Genomic DNA, 17281 nt, shown 5'->3' on the forward strand with positions numbered 1-17281 from the left:
AGTTTCCAACGCTTTTATTTTCAATAAAAGTTGATCTGATACATTGGAAGATTTACTAAGAAATAAAATAATTTCTTTTCTTTTCGAATTTTTCAAAGAATGTGTGTTATAAGGAGTGTATGTAAGTTTCCAACGCTTTTATTTTCAATAAAAGTTGATCTGATACATTGGAAGATTTACTAAGAAATACAATAATAAAATAGTACCTATCTTCTTTGTAAGAATTCTAAATTATTTCTAATATGTAGTCCGTGGCCAAATGATTGGACAGCCGTTTTTTCCATGGGGGGATGCGATATACCATTATTTATCCCTTTGAAGTATATCATGTTAATATATATATATCACTGTAAAAAAAAAGACACATGGTTTAAGTTGTATCCCTAGATCCGATAATAATATCCCTAAATATTTTTCATCTGAACATTTTTTTTCTTTAGTTTGATCGAAGTCAAAAAAAAGAGAGAGAGAGGTGGAGGATGACGTATGCTCTCCTTCTCTTCTTAGTTAGATAAAAGGATATTAATGGGTGCTTGGAAATGGTCAGTAAAATAAATCCTGAAGTAATAGTTTCTTATCATTACAAATATATTGTCTTCAAATCAATCCGTTAATGTTATCAGAAACCAATATAAGTGTTCCCAATTACCCTTTATTTTCTTAATTAATAGGGATCATATTGGGATAATTAAGAAAATTGTTGTAACTACGGCAGGTACATTGGGGAAAAAGGCATTGTTTAATGGGTCCTCCAGAACAAGTTTATCCACTCACATAAATTCCAAGCATATTTTCTTTCTCATAAGACTATTTTAAATCGTAGGAAATGACAACTTCTGCAAATTTTGTTCCTGATTACTTTAACTGATGATTTGATAAAGAACCGTATGTTTCTAAGTAATTTGGCAAGATTACAGGCATTATCGCGCCAGATATTAAGTACTGCTACAAAACTTTTACCATCTTTCATTTTAAAATTTAAAACAAATAAAAAATATTTCTATTTCCAAAACAAACGAATCTGAAATTGCTCCTAAGAGCATATAGATAAAAATATATCTATAGTAAATATACATTTATGCATCACAAATTCTGAGTTTAGTTTAGTTTAGTTTTATTAACGTCCCGCTGTAAAGCAACACTAGGGCTATTTTGGGACGGACCTCGTCATTTTGAACCGCGGTCAGGTGACGAGGATGACACTTGAACTGGCACCCCCCTCTCCACACCGCACCACACCAGCGGGAGGACGTTTGGTCTGACTGATTTAACGTGCTACAGACCCCCTTACACGAAGATTCTTCGGTGGAATCGGGTCACGAACCTGAAACCCTACGGCTCATAAGCCGAGAACTTACCACCAGGCCACCGCGGCGTCACAAATTCTGAATACTATGTATCTGAATGTTACTGAAAAGTTAAAAAACATCTAATCTAGTGAATTAATCATTCTTGGCATTGGAAATTAATATTATTTATTCGATTACTAGATAAAAGAAACCACAATTCTTCAAAGACAAAAATACATTTCGACCCTGTTGATGATGATTGACTGCATGTACTTAGTGCTTAAATTTTGTAAATTATTAATTAAACAAATTATTCACCATTTCACATCATTTTTATTCTTATTCATAATCGCATAGAGGATTAAGATCGATGAGTGCCAGGTCGCTCAAATGTGCGAGCACGGTTACATTTCAAGCCGTTATAAAAGATTCCTTGCAATTATAATCATAATAGATTATAAGAATAAAAATATGCTAAAAATGCAACAGCCCGCTGTAGCCTAGTGGTTAAGTCTCAGCCTCGGAGCTAGGAAGTGCCAAGCTCGATACCCGATTCCTCTAAAGATCTTCTGTGTTTGCGTAACAAATCTGCTTTTTATCTATGTAACGTATTTGGATCGTTGACTTATATTGCAGGTCCCGGCTGAAGGAGCGTATTTGTACGATGCTGTATACGTGTACGCCAGAGCACTGAACGAATGCCTCATCAACAAGGAAGATCCTTACGATGGACGAGGAATGATGAAATATATATTTGGAAGGACTTATTTCAGTAAGATACGACTCACCGTTTTTAAATAATTGTCAAATTTTCTAAATTTACATATAATGCAAATTTTAGCCAATACTTCAAACAACCAAATTTTTTGTGTGTGTGCTTAGCTTCATGCTTTATTATAGAAAATGCATAAAGTATTTTGGATCATTGTCTGATTCTTTCTGCAAACCACGCGTGCCATATGATAAAAATATCAAATTTAAGCTTAAAGTATCTTGAGATATCATATTTACATGCACACGAGTGAATAGACAATCTAAGATTATGGATATACAATTTTGGTGCAAATATCATAAATAAAAATTAAATTAATTTGTTGTAACTTTAAGTTATCATTTTTCACATATACGCTGATACAAAACAATAGACCTAAACTCTTTTCTGCAATTGATTCAAATACATATAAAGATATTCTAATGGAGAAATCTCAATCAACAAACTCGTTTAACTTTTAAATCGCTTGTGCATAGACAACCAGATCGGCAGACTTTCTTGTTGAAAGCAATTTTACAAGTCAACTTTTTTTTTTTTTTTTTTGTAAAGATTACTTTCTAAATTCTGTATCTCTGATAATTCTATGTCAACTTTTCTTTTCAATCCTTCTGAAAAAAGATTTTCAAAATATAAGCTTTTATTAAAAAGACTTTCAAATTCGATTTTCAAGTATTTGTATGCTAGAGACAAATCGTTAAATTGGCATAATATTCAGTAAAAATTCTAGATTCTAGATATTAAAGATCTATGTTTTATAATTATTTTTTTGTTGTTTCTAATCCCAGGTGTTATAGCTGCGCTATACCACCTCCATGAAACCAAAGATCTCTAAAAAGTCCAAAAACAATAGCAGATCCCTCAAAATCTCAAAAATCTTAAAATTTAAACATTTAAGAATGTGATTGGGGGAGGCTTAATCTGCCTTGCACCTAGGACATTCTGTAAAGATCCTCCGTACGTATTGGGAGGTGAGGGATTTGGTGTGTCCACTCAAAAAACGAGAGAGCCGTTTGCTTTTTTCTAGAAATATTCAGGTGGTAACACCAACCAGGACTCTTACCAAACTCCAAGGGTGAGCAGGTGGGACTCAGAAAAGTGCACTCGACCGCATCTTTTTGATAGAAGAGATTTCAGAATAAGTAAGTGTTGCATCACCATGAAATATGTTAACTGAGGCAGAATTATCTAAGTTATCCGCTATCTCATTACCACTTAAACCAACATGTGAGGGGACCCATTGAAAGTGTATAGAGTGTTCAGCGGAGAGCCTGGCAATAAGGTCTAAGATATTCATGCTAATTTTATCCCCCACTTTCGTCCAATGAGAAAAGTGCTGTATAGAGGGCGTGTCGATATATTGTCGTGTAATTTCAAAGGACCTGTCGATATATTGAAGTCCCTTATAGATTGCAATAAGTTCGGACCTGAATACAGAACAGTTGACCGGATTTCTAAACAAAATATCAGTAGTTCCTTCAGGAGTCTCAATGTGAACGCCACTACCAGAAACGCCACCACCTCCTTTACTGCCATCTTTACTATTGTCCGCTACTACTATGCGAACCATTCTCGCTGTATCCAAGAACCACTATTTTATGTTGCAGAAGGAGATACTTTTATTAAAGAGTATACGAGAAAGTTTCAAAGAGACCATGCTCTCTTTTTCTTTATATGCTTAATACAGGAGAGAGTAACAATAAATCAAACCATATTTTCCCAAACATTATTTGAATTTACAGAAAGCCACTACAAAAGCTTCAAAAAGTATTGTTCGTTTGACTACTAGCAGCTAAAAGTGAGACCTCTGATCAAAAAATTCCGCTTCTTTAAAAGGTGTGTTGGAGTGCTGTAGCAATCAGTATCGTCTTCTTTTGAGTATATTCCTCCGATTCCCCCAACAACAGCATAAAAGCAGTTTTCAATTAGTTTTCAGGATTCCATTTGGGATTTACAGACACAAGACTCGTTTTATTCTTTTCTCTCTTTGTTTTTAGTTTATACCAGATTAAAGATTGAAATAAACTTTTGAAACGGTATATCTCTGAGTCAATTCATGAAAAAAAAACCTTCCATCCCTTAAATCTTTTGTTGATTAGATTCGAAAAAAGCAGACTAAAAATTGTTGTTCTTCATTTCTTTTCCTTACTTTTTTTTTCCATTTTATTACTTACTAGCCGCCTTTGGTGACCAGCCGGTTCGCCAATCTTAATGTTTTAATAATTAACTTAATAATAAATAATTAACTTAATAATAAATAATTAACTTAATAATAAATAATTAACTTAATAATTTACTTTAATAATTAACTTAAAATTTTAATAATTAACTATTTTATGTAATTCCTACTTTAATAGCTTCTTCATTACAATATTTTAAAACTTCGAATTTCAATTCACTCAGAATATTATAAAGGCCTTCAGTCATAACGTAATCTGTATCTCTCCAATTTTCTGTTAGCTCCCGTAGAATTTAGGCTTTAAATTAAAGTGGAAATGATTAATCTGCAATTAATATAATAATATTTTTTATTGACACAAAGCATTTTTTTTTGTAATATGATTACTGAAAACAGAGTCACTGAGCATTTAAACCTTATGGGCACCAAAAAATATCTTTCTTAATTTATGTAATAGCTCAAGAATTTGTCAACAAAATTTTTTCAGATTCATCTTGAGCAGGTATATTAATTAACAATTTTTAATTTTAAATGCATCAAACACTAAGAAAATAAACAGAATCGTTTAAAATAATCGGTCGAAAACAGGTTAAAAAAATTACTTAAAAAACGATGAACTTAAACTAACATAAATACAATTTAATTACAAAAGCATACAACTAACCTAAAAATAATTTAAATCGAGTCCGCTTCTGTTGAAATGTAAACAATCAGAATACAATGCGCATGCGTGAATTTTCAACGCCAGTTACGGTAACGCAAATGCATGAATTTTTCTACGCCAGTTGGGGTTCTATATAGATTAGAAATTTTTAATTCAAAAGTACTTCAGAAGGAACCTGAAAGATCGATTCATTAACAACGTTTAATTTTAAATGCATAAAACATTAAGAAAATAAACAGAATCGTTTGAAATAATTGGCCGAAAAATGTTAGCCCTAGCCTCATTGCTGTTGGAAAAAAAACTGAAGCCCTACTCATTTGGCGGTGGGGAAAATGAAAGGATTTTTTGGCGGTAAAGTTAGTTTTTAATTGATAATTAAAATTTCAAAAAAAAGGGACCCCAGGTGCACATTACCGACCTCCAACGTATACACGTACCAAATTTGGTAGCTGTAGGTCAAATGGTCTTTTCTGTAGAGCGCGAACACACACACACACACACACACATACTGAACTTTATATATAAGTATAGATATAGATAATATGTAGTTTGTAAAAAATAATTCTTATATGTTTGGAAATAGATTTTTCCCAAAGTATATATTCAAAAATGTCTTTATTTCAGTTCCTGAGTTTTCGTTGTTTAAAGATGAAAGCTCAGAAATTAAAAAAGCAAAATATAAATCAATAAAACATGATAAATCGATAAAAAATCAGTTATGAATCATAAATATTAAACTATTTAGTTTATGTAAATGATAAAAATAATGGAATTACAAGTGTTAAAAGATTGATCCTGACTTTCTGCTGCACTCTTTAAGGTAAATTACCAAATTTAAAAAATCAATAGATTTTTACAAAAATAGAATTTTTTAAATTTAATAATCTTAATATTTTAACAATTTCTTCATAAAACAGTTTCAATGCTCCTAAATCTACTTTTCGGAACGACACACTAATTTTAATATTTGTGTTTGTATACGTTTTAATGCTATTTTACATCTTTGGATGCCGTTTTTTCAAATCTATTCTTTAGTAGAATTTTCTTATTAAAAACCTTATTAATTAAAATATAATGCATATTTTTTTGTCCAAATCTGGTATAAAATTTTTTAATATCTTCTGAAGTATCTGAATGAGAGAATAAATAATCTGTTTACTAAAAAATATTCTATAGTTGATTTAGTGCTTAACAATATGAAAAAAAAAAAAATTGAAACTGTCATGTTATTTATCAGTCGAGCCCCAATATTTAAAACGTGGATAGAAATACATATTATTTTTTGGTTCTATAACTAAGTGATACATTTCTTAAGCTAATAAACCTCTAAACCAAAATATTTTTGCTTCATACCTCTTTTTTAACCAAAAACATTCCTTTTCTCAATTTAAAAGGCTTTAGTTACTGAATTGTCAATTGTTTTCCCAATCTTTTTTATGCAAAAAAAATCAAAAATATAACTATTTTAGGATATTTTTTAAATATACCTCAAAGGAATTTATAAAAAACATTCATTGTAGTCACATGTCTTAAATGGTTATATTTCTGTAAACAAACCAAAAAAATAATTCAACAACTCGCTTATTTCAAAGTATTAATTTTTCAGAATCGTGCATTCTGATTCCAATGGATTTAATAGGCAAACGTACATTATGACATTGCTTATTTGCTGTGCTACTAATAATGTCAAATCCGATCATAGTTTTTCTTTTTACTTATATCTCTTTCACAATGCTGAAGTGACCGTTACAGAAATGTAACTTGTTTTACAAATGCCCTGAGAATTCTTTAAATTAAACCTTTTAGCTTAGAATACAAAATTTTGACCTTAGATGTAAAATTCATTCCATAAGTAAACAAAAATAACTATAAAAAAATCAAATTCACTGAAATAATATATGATGCTAGCCGCCTTTAGCGACTATTTTGTTCGCCCAGAAAACTGACTTTTTGGTTGTTACTGATGTGGAAAACACCTTTTTATTTTATGAGGCCAAAGAACATGAATTTAATTGAATAATTCAAAATAAATTTTAACGCGTGAAAATTTTAAAGTGTGTATGCTATGAAATAAAATCGGAAGTGGAAATCCTACTTCAAAATGAATGTTCATTTCTTTAGTCTTATTTTAACATTGGCAAAAGCACGAGATTCAATGCCTTGATAGAGGAATTATAATCTCAGAACATTAAAAATTGTAGCAAATTAAATATTACATTTAAACAATTATTAAAAATAAAGTAAATAGTGCACAGAAACAGCGTTGATATCATTAAAAAAGTATTTTTTTAAGTTTAAAGATGATACAAAAAACATTTTTATGAGAGAATAATTGGTCATCAATCTCCTTTGGTGAAACATCAAGTAACCATCTAGCAATGATTCATTCTATTCTCTCGCCCGATTAAACTTTGTTTAACGTTTGTTTCTTTATTTGTATTACAGCTTCTTTCCTCAGGATAAATTAAACTTTAGGCTAAGATTTATCTACAGAATTTTTAATAATATTTTTCAGCTTTATTAATTACCGAAGTGTTGAATTAAGTGCAGCTGCTAAAGGTTTGAAGAAGTAGACTAAAATTTTCCTTTGGCGATTTGTTTACATTTGATTGTTGCTATTCAGCAATATGTAATAAAAGCCATTTCAATGCAACGTTCGTTAGCGTTTTTTTTGCATATAGATATCGATAGTAAAATGCAGAAAATACAAGAGTCTGTATGTTTGTCTCTCACAAGAGCTCTGTTGAAACTTTACTCTGAAGAACTCACAAGAACTCTGTTGAAATACGCCTCGAGGGTCAAGGTTTTCCGTACGAGGGCACTCTGGATTTTCTTTGTATTACGAGAGTCTTGTTGCCTCCGTTGTAGGGTCTTGTTGTGTACGTAGTCATGTCGAGATCTATTGCTTTGGCTTTGTGCGCTTTGCTGTATAAATGCTGTGTGTTCCTGTTTCTTGCTGTGTGTGAATAAAATTTGTAAAATCCATTAGTTGCCTTCAATTCCTTTCTGACAGGTAAGAGCTTTTCGAATCATTCCATTGGCTATTAAATTGAAGTCTAATCAAGCTCCTCCGAAACAGTGAAAGTACTCGCGATGTCCATTTCCAGGTTAATCACGCTATTTTAATCATTTAAACTTAATAAATAGTTGGATATAAATGATAAAAATTAAGCCTGATTAGATTTACAAAAAATTAAATATTGCATGAAAATTATTTACATAGCATTTTAAAGAGCAAAATTTTCTTTTGTATGATACTACTTGTCATGTAATTTATTTTTTGATTTTTATAAATATTTCAAAATTTATTTTTACAAAATTTGTAACTATAATCAAATTCTTGTATTTTTGTTGTTTTATCAAATCATAAATTTCTACCTCATGTATTTGTCACAATTTATGTTACGATTAATGCTGCTTTTTTTAGAATTTAGCACCAGAATTTTTATTTCGCACTTGAGCACTAGGACAATGACGTTAATTTAATTTTCATGAATTCTTAAATGATTTAAATCGATGTGTAAGGACCTTAAAACCTCCAGAGTCCCATTTCTTGAAGAAAGTGAAGCCAGAAAGATACACATGAAACAATATGAGAAAAACGAGTCACAACAACAAAAGCAAAAATATAAATATTTTGCGACAATAAAAGCTGGGATGAAGCTTTTATTGTCATAGCAGCAATGAAAGGGAAGAAAAGATAGGATCTCAAAAGTAATTAGACTCAAAAATCGTTTCAGCTAGACAGATTAAATTTTATACATAAATATACAACGAATACATAGATTTTCACTAAGATTTTGAACGAAATGTATCAAGAGGAAGTCTATGTGTTCAATTGACCAATTACAAATGAACTCGATAGCTATAATTGCAAAGGGCTGAAAAGATAAAATTTGGTACATATGATTAAGTATTGTTACGAATCTGTGATGCTGCTTCCCAGCATAGTTGGTTCCATCATCAGAAAGACTGTTTTACAGTCATCTGTAATGGACGGAGTCCGGGTGTCGCATCGGAGGTCCCAGAGCTTGGCGACAAACTTGGCGACCATTTGGCGACTTGGCGACGAAGTTGGCGGCTTTGGCGCCAAAATAGATTTTACCCGAAACATCGAGAATTTTCCCGATCTGTCCATTGGGAACCGAGATATGCCTCGAAAGTTCCTGATTGGTTGAGAGGCTTCTAGCCCCGCCTCCTGAGACCTATAAAAGGAGGCATTTCGCAGCTGCCGGAGGGTAGTCGGAATCGACGGTGAAGAACGAGTCTTCCAGAGATTAGCAAAGCAACGACGGAGTCAAGCTAGTGCTGAACTGAGTTGTGCACTACTGTCTGCAGTAGAGTCTTATTGTATGCTGCTGTGTGCACGTCTCGGCTGAAGATAATTGCCTTCTCTATGCTGTATATAGTTGTCGTCTTTGTGCTGCCCTATCCTGTCTTCGTGTAAAAAACGTCGTTGTTTTTTTTTCTACTGCCACCTGCTGATTGAGCGTTCTCCACACCATATAACTTCCACTATCCAAACGAACCCGGAAATTTCGTAACAGTATTTAAAATGCGGATTCTTATTTAAGTTTGAATAAAATCTGTTAAAAGATTGATAATCTGTAGGTCTGCAGTTTTTGTATGCATGTAACTGTAGTAACTCATGAATGCCATAACTAAGGAAATTCGGTTTGTGATTTTGTAAATGGAATTAAAAATTCGGTCCTTTAATACTTTTGCATATATCATATCCCAAAAAATCGCCAAAAAAATTCGCCAAAGATCACATTCTAATAACGTATTCTTGGCAACTATTGTTCGCCAATAGTATACGGTTAATAATATACAAGCATACAGTGGTGGCCAAAAGTGTGGACATTTTTGAAAGTTTCATGTTTTTCAACTTTACGTGCTTGTAGAATATAATAATTTTCATTTAAATACAAATGTTTGCATATGAAATTGACGGTAATTTAATGTAGAATTTAATAACAAAAACAGTATTACAATATCTGTATTGCAAAAAAAATAATGCTCATTTTAGTAAGATCTATCTCAGATTTGCATTTTTTTAAAGTGATACTTACACAATCAATATTTAGTAGGGTAACCCTTATTTTTTAAGACAGCTTCACAGCGTCTTTTCATCGAGTGAACGAGTGTTTGGAGTTTATCTTCCGTAATCACATGGTGCTAAGAATCAATTATAGATTCAATAAGTTGTCTTCCATTGGATGGACGTTTTTTTCGTACCAAAATTTTCAAACTCTGCCGCAAATTTTCGACTGGATTGAGATCAGGGCTGTTCCCTGGCCATGGTAATACATCTATGCCTTTATTTTGAAACCATGCTTTGCATACTTTTGCTGTGTGGCATGGAACTTAATTCTGCTGAAAAATAAATGGTGCTTTGTTGGGAAAGAAATACCTGATGGAAGGTATCAATTTTGATTCCAGGATAGTTTCGATGTATTTTTTGGCCTTCAGGATGCCATCAATCACTTGAATTCGGCCCACACCATCTGCAGACATACATGCCCAAATCATAGCATTTGTTGTTGTTTTTATGGTTGCTTCAATGCAATCAGGATGAAGCGCTTCACCTACTCTACGTCTCACGTATTTTCCACCATCACTAACATAGAGCGATATTTTAGTCTCATCGCTCCAGATTACTTGCTTCCATTGATTTTCTGACCATTTAATGTGTTCTTTTGCCCACTTAACTCGTTTTTTGCGTTGCTTTTGATTTAAATATGATTTTTACCTTGGAATTCTAGCTTGTAGTCCAAATCCTGATAACCTTCTTCTTATTGTTCTTGAACTTACTGCAATACCCGCTGCATTCATTTCACATCTAATGGCATCTGGTGAAATTTTTCTATCGTGAAGTCTCTCTTAATTTTTCTATCGGCAGTAGCACTTGTGCATTTTTTTCGGCCTGATTTGGCCTTATTTTCCACTGATTTCGTTTTTTCATAACGTAAACAGAACTTTCGTACACCAGAACAAGTCACTCAACCACCAACTTGTCTTGCAATTTCAGCATAAGAGAGGCCGTTTTCTCTCACTATGACAATTCGGCTTCTTTTTATAGATGTCCAATCAATTCTTCTTGTTGGTGACATTGTTTAAAATTAATTTAATTAAAAAAAGGACTTAAAATATTCAAAAACAGCAATACTCTATTTAATTGTACTAGTATGCATCATTTCGCAAAATATTTCCACAACAATAACTCTTTTACCATTCAAATAACCTAAACTATAGTTACAGACATTTGATGGATCCTCAGAACAGTGTTTGTGATTGGCTAGTACGCTTTTATTACAAAACACGTCATTATTCAAAACGATTTGTGTTTGTTTGTTCTACTAAAATGAACGTAACGTTTTTTGTAATACAGATATTGTAATACTGTTTTTGTTATTAAATTCTACATTAAATTACCTTCAATTTGATATATAAACATTTGTATTTAAGTAAAAAGTAATATATTCTACAAGCACGCAAAGTTGAAAAACATGAAATTTTCAAAAAATGTCCACACTTTTGGCCACCACTGTATTTATTGGAGGATATGCGACAAGGTTTAGAGAAGGCTACTCCACCGGGATAATTATTGATGACTCAAGGCATTTATCACATGAATACAGAAATAATATTTAAAAATTGTTTAGTTTCGTTTAATTCATACAGCTGCAAAATGCGTTGGCATCCTTGTTGCATTTTAATCCTATAATTCGATCGATTTTAATTTCATATCTAATATCAGTTTCAGTTATCATGGACAACAATAAAAAAATGTATTAAATATACTTTATTCTATAGTCCATTGTCTAAAAACAATTCATGGCTGAAATGATGCTAAATTACACATGAAATTCGAATGAATCAATTGAAAAGTTTCCAATTCAATAACCGGATACCTTCAGTCATTTTTAACATAAACAAGAATATGTTTAATGATTTTGTTGACAAAAAATGCCTTTTAAAAAGTGCATTACGATTCAGTAATCAATATGAACAGGTGCTTCAGAATTTGTTTACCTTAAAGAAAAAATTAACATATTCCGAAAATTTATTACTGGAGTGATGTTATTTGCTTACTTTCATGAGCGATCCATTGTCTCACAACAAAAGAAATCTCAATACACAACTTTTTAAATATAAAATAGCCTTTTATCCTTTATTTTTCGTTTCTTTTGTAAATTTCTTAAGGCAGCGAACGTTAAATGTCAATGAATAAGTAATGTTTTCACCGACGGTCACTAATTTCATGTCCTCAGTACTTAGTTACGACTCAAAAGACATCAAAGGGTGTTTTTCTAAAAACCAGCAGTCAGTTTTTCAATACAAAAGAACTCTCACAATTCATTTATGTAAAGAATTTTACTGTATTTTTATTTCTTACTTTTTTTATTTGCCTGATACATTGACTTTCCTTTTGTTGTTTATCGATGCTTCACTTTCCGAACGAATTTCTTAACATCTGCGCTAAGTAAAATAAATACACAGCAAAGCACGTTTTCAAAACACTTTGCTTGTTTCTTCTTAGCTTGGTAATTTTAAATGTCATTTTTAATGGATGTTCAAGATTAGGGATTGCAATACCGGTATACCAGGATACCGAATACCGGTATTTTGAGCCATTTGTACAATTTCGTAATACCGGTATTCACAAGTTTAAATACCGGTTTTTCGGTATTTACTAGAAATTTTTAAAATGGTCTCCACTATATATTCAGGTATCGAGAACATAGCAAAATAGTATACGTTTTCGTTTATATGTCTCCCTAACGGGCGAAATTAATTAGCCAATTAATGGCTTAAATCTAAATTAGCGAAACATGGATTATCTCTGAAAGAAAATATTGTAACCATAACGACTGATGGGGCAATCAATTATGAAAAAAGTTGGAAAGTTGTGCTATGCACATGGAATTCAATTAGGAGTAATAGATGTATTATACCAAAAAAATAAAGAACCTAAGAAACCAAATACTGTGGATATAGAATTTTGGATTCCAACTTTGAAGAGAGTAAGAGTGAGAGTGATATTGACAATGAAGATAATGAGAATGTAATTCTTGAAGAAGATATTGCTAATGAGGATGAAATATTAATCTATCAAGAATTGCTTCCTATAATTTATAAAGTTCGAAAAATTGTTAAGATATTTAAACGTTCTCCTATAAAAAGGATATATTACTAAAATATATACTAACTGAAAATAAAACAGAATATATGTTAATATTAGATTCTAAAACACGTTGGGAACAGTTTACTCCTAATGATGGAACGATTTTTGAAACATGAGAAATCCAATCCAAAAAGCAATAATCGACTTAAATAAAAACATTTCAACGAACCAAAATACAATACAGAAATCAGCTATATCCAAAACCATCCGACGAGAAATCGATTTGTTTGAAGATGAGGGATTTAGAGGTAAATACTTGGAAAAAGTATATCGCGCATTGCTAACAGTACCACCAGCTAGCGTAGATACCGAAAGAGCGTTTTCGACAGCTGGTCATTTTTACACAAAATTGGTTTTCAGGCTTAATGACAGTATAATTGAGGATTATGTTTTTTAAGATCACATTTCAAAAATTTGTAATAGTATCACAGACTGAATAGTGATATTTACACTTTTTTTGTGATTTAAATAAATAAGATTTTTCTTTACTTTTTTGTGATTATATACTGTTATAATTTATAAGTTACAAATTATTTTTTGTGATATTTACATTTTCTAATAAAACTGGCAAATAAAACAAAGATACACCTGTTTTTTCTTTCTTTCTTCTAAAATTTCTAATACCGGTATTAAAACCGGTATCCCGGTATTAAGATTTAAAAAATACCGAATACCGGTATTGAAATTTTGGTCCGGTATTGCAGTCCCTATTCAAGATATGTTAATTTATTTTTATAGAGCATATATATATATACATATAAGACTAATGTGCATGGCACAGAATTACTTATAATGGCAACAGTCAAATATAAACAAAGTGTCATAGAAACATTTCAGAATGATTCATTGAATGTTTTTACATCTGCACTTAATTCAGCACTTTGCTGCTTAATGAAGCAAAAAATATTGTTGGAAATGCTTTGTGTACAGCTCACCAAAGTGGAAAGATGTAAAATAAATCAAGAAATAAGCGCCAAACAAAATTTAATCGAATGTTAAGTTTAATCACTACAGAAGTCATTGGTCATATCTTTTAAAATTATAATCTAACAAGAATGACTTTTGTATCGTCTTAAAATTCAAAACATTGCCCTTTTAATGATATTTCATTTTCACTCGGTGTTTTTCTTTTTTTTAATGAATTTTTAACTGTAATGAACATTTTGGAAAATAATTTTTTTTTATATTACGAAATTCAAACCAATTCAACCAATTCAAACTTTTTTTGTTATGAAACCCATCCATTAAAACAGTCATTTGCATACTTTTACCATTATTAAAATCAGGATTTTTTAAAAAATGATTTCCTGAACCTGAATTCAAAGTAGAATTGTTGCTTTTACATTAATTTATACATTGTTTTCTATTGTATAATTTTCATGCAATGTAATACGCTTTAATTTATTCAATTAAATTCATGTTTTTCGGTCTTCTTAAGTAACAAAATGAAATTATATATATATATATATAGCTGGTCGCCAATGGCGGTTAGAATTTACATAGATATTTCTAATTCTATCTATAACTTATTTCTTAACGTTTTGAACCATTTCATATTTCTAATATCAAAATCGCTTGATGGATATAACTGAACTTATTCCAAGCATGTTAGTAAATGTTACACATGTAAATACAATGCAATGCGGATGAACAATCATACTTTGGAAAGATCTCAGATATTTCATACACGCACAATTGCAATATTAACTGGCAGTCATGTCATTATATTTTAATCGAAATTAATGATTATTTTCATTCATTATTTAGTGGTAATTTCTTAGCTAATGCTCTTAACATTAGAGTAATAAATCGCAGCATTTCTAATCTGGTATTTGTATTTAAGAAAGAAGATTAGTAATTCTGGCATTAAATCATTCTGGCACTGCATTCGAGAACAACAGAAAATATTATAGGGTAGATAATTAATCTATTATCCCACATGTATAAATAATTAAACGATTAAAAAATTAATTGAAAGAAGGTTTGAAACTCTAGTTCGAACAATGCAGCATAAATATTGTTAGGCTTACTTAGTCAATCATTACTTCATTTTCAAACTTTTGTCTCGATTTTAAAGCAGCTATAATATTCAACAAAAAAGAAATGCATTTCATATAGTCTAAACGTTTGTATGTGTATAAGCACAGTTGTGAAATCTTTGAAAAAATACTTTAAAATGTTTTTAATAATTTATTAAAATTAGAGAACAAAACTATATGAAGATGAAATTTACATCATTGATGAGCTTATTTTTTTTATTTTAAAGTAATTTAAATTAACTTTTGTTCAATAATAATTCTCTGGAATTATGCTAAGTGTTAAAAATTTATTTGAAATCCAATTTTGATGTCTTTTAACGAATCTACATCATATAACTCAAATAACTTTTCACAAATTCACTAAACAGCGCTACGAATTCGTGCAGTAACAGAGAAGATAAAATGAATTCCTTTCGTGTCCATTCCACGTCATTTTGATAATGTCTTCCAAAGTATCAACCGAAGATCGTATATTTTTTGTTAAAAAATGATATTTATGTGGTGAGAATGTAACACTATTGTTATGAAAATGGTCTACAAAATTCAGAAACTGACCTAAGCCTTTTAGAGCAATGGTAAGAGATCTGATAAGAAAATTTAAAACGTTTGGTTGCGTAACAGATGATCTTTAGACGGGCGTAACAGGCTTATATTCTTGATGCAATGCATTATTTTTATATTTGCAGAGCATTTATTTATTTATTATAATTATATTATAATGACAAGCCGTTTTCATACGCTTTTGAACAATTTACTTCAATCTTTCAAAAATGGAAGTTTTCAGAATAGATTTTTCACTCACTTCCTCATATTAAAGAGTTCTGAAATGTTATACAGGTGTATGTTCTCGATGACAATGCATTATTTTTACGTTTTCCAAAATTAATTCTCAATGGATTTTAGTTAATCAATAAATTGTATTCTATGTGTTTCGTGATATAATAAAAAATTTGAAAATTTCATCGGTATAAGATTCCAAAGTATTAATAATTCTAAATTTTGAAAATATTAAGAGCAAAAAGAAATTTTAAACACTTATTAATGTTTTGAAATTTAGAAAAATACTCTCTAATCAAAAATATGGAAATCGAAAATACCTGTAAACAATGCGATTACGAAATTAAGACTGAGAAATATAAAAATGAAAACTTCCAATTATTTTTGAAAATTAGTAGTGCATTATAACAAATGAGGATTAACATTCAAATTTGTTTAAATTTTTCTTTTCGGTGATTTATGATTCTACAATAACCTCCACAGCTTTAAATAAAAAATTTAATTTTTGCTTCTCAGTATATTAAGAAAATCGCATTACAAAAACTTCTTATTAGAGATAAGCTTTGTTCTTTAACAAATGCTGTTCTTAGAAAACTGCATTCGTATTTCACAGGTGCCATGGGTTATATGACATACATGGATGAAAACGGAGACGCAGAAGGAAATTACACTCTCATATCCAGACAAAAAGTGCCCGAATATCCTGGAGAATATGGGCTCTATCCAGTGGGAGTATTTCAACTTCCTGAAAACAAATCTGCTCTCCCAGTGGGTATTTTTTCTTGTATTGCAGTCAGTTATTTCATGTTTAGAAATAGCGACTGCATGTTTAGAAATAGTTTTTCATCAGCGGAAATTCAATCTTCACTGTGCTAAAGCGTTAGCGTTATTCTATTTTGACCCAAATTTTCTTCAGTAAAAAAGGGTATCGTTAAGATATGGCGAACCTTTGTTAGGATTCAGAAATTTTTGCTGCATCATACAGGAATAACTAATATCACTATAGGAAAACCTGTTTTTGTACGGTCCTTTTTTATGCACCACTGTAATGTTTTCTATCAGTATACAGCACGCTAGCAGCATACGCTTCGTATTCCGAGTTTTATCAACTACTCACGTGATTAAAGATTTATTTTATAGTTAGATTAAAATGAAATAAATTAATTACTTTTGTTTCAATTTGTATATAGTTTTTATGATTTTTATTTTATTTTTAGACATAAGTACTCTCTTAAAATGAATAAATGTAGCCAAACAAAAGTGAAAAAAAGGACAATTCCATTAGAAACAAAAATTCTAATATTAAATAGATTAGCAGATGATGAAGGATCCACAGCTGTTGCCAATGAATTTAAATTAGGTGAATCCACTATAAG

The 17281-nt window shown here is 30.8% G+C and overlaps 1 protein-coding gene across 1 annotated transcript in view; it reads left to right on the forward strand.

Annotated features, from left to right (window-relative positions):
• Positions 1 to 17281, forward strand: part of LOC129963617 (guanylate cyclase 32E-like) — a 305080-nt gene that overhangs the window by 201023 nt on the left and 86776 nt on the right. Inside the window, exons 5-6 of the mRNA XM_056078095.1 lie at positions 1926 to 2061; positions 16519 to 16673. Coding sequence (XP_055934070.1) covers positions 1926 to 2061; positions 16519 to 16673 — 291 coding nt within the window. The remainder of the gene's footprint in view (positions 1 to 1925; positions 2062 to 16518; positions 16674 to 17281) is intronic.

Source organism: Argiope bruennichi, chromosome 1, assembly GCF_947563725.1.
Source record: "Argiope bruennichi chromosome 1, qqArgBrue1.1, whole genome shotgun sequence".
Taxonomy (NCBI): domain Eukaryota; kingdom Metazoa; phylum Arthropoda; class Arachnida; order Araneae; family Araneidae; genus Argiope; species Argiope bruennichi.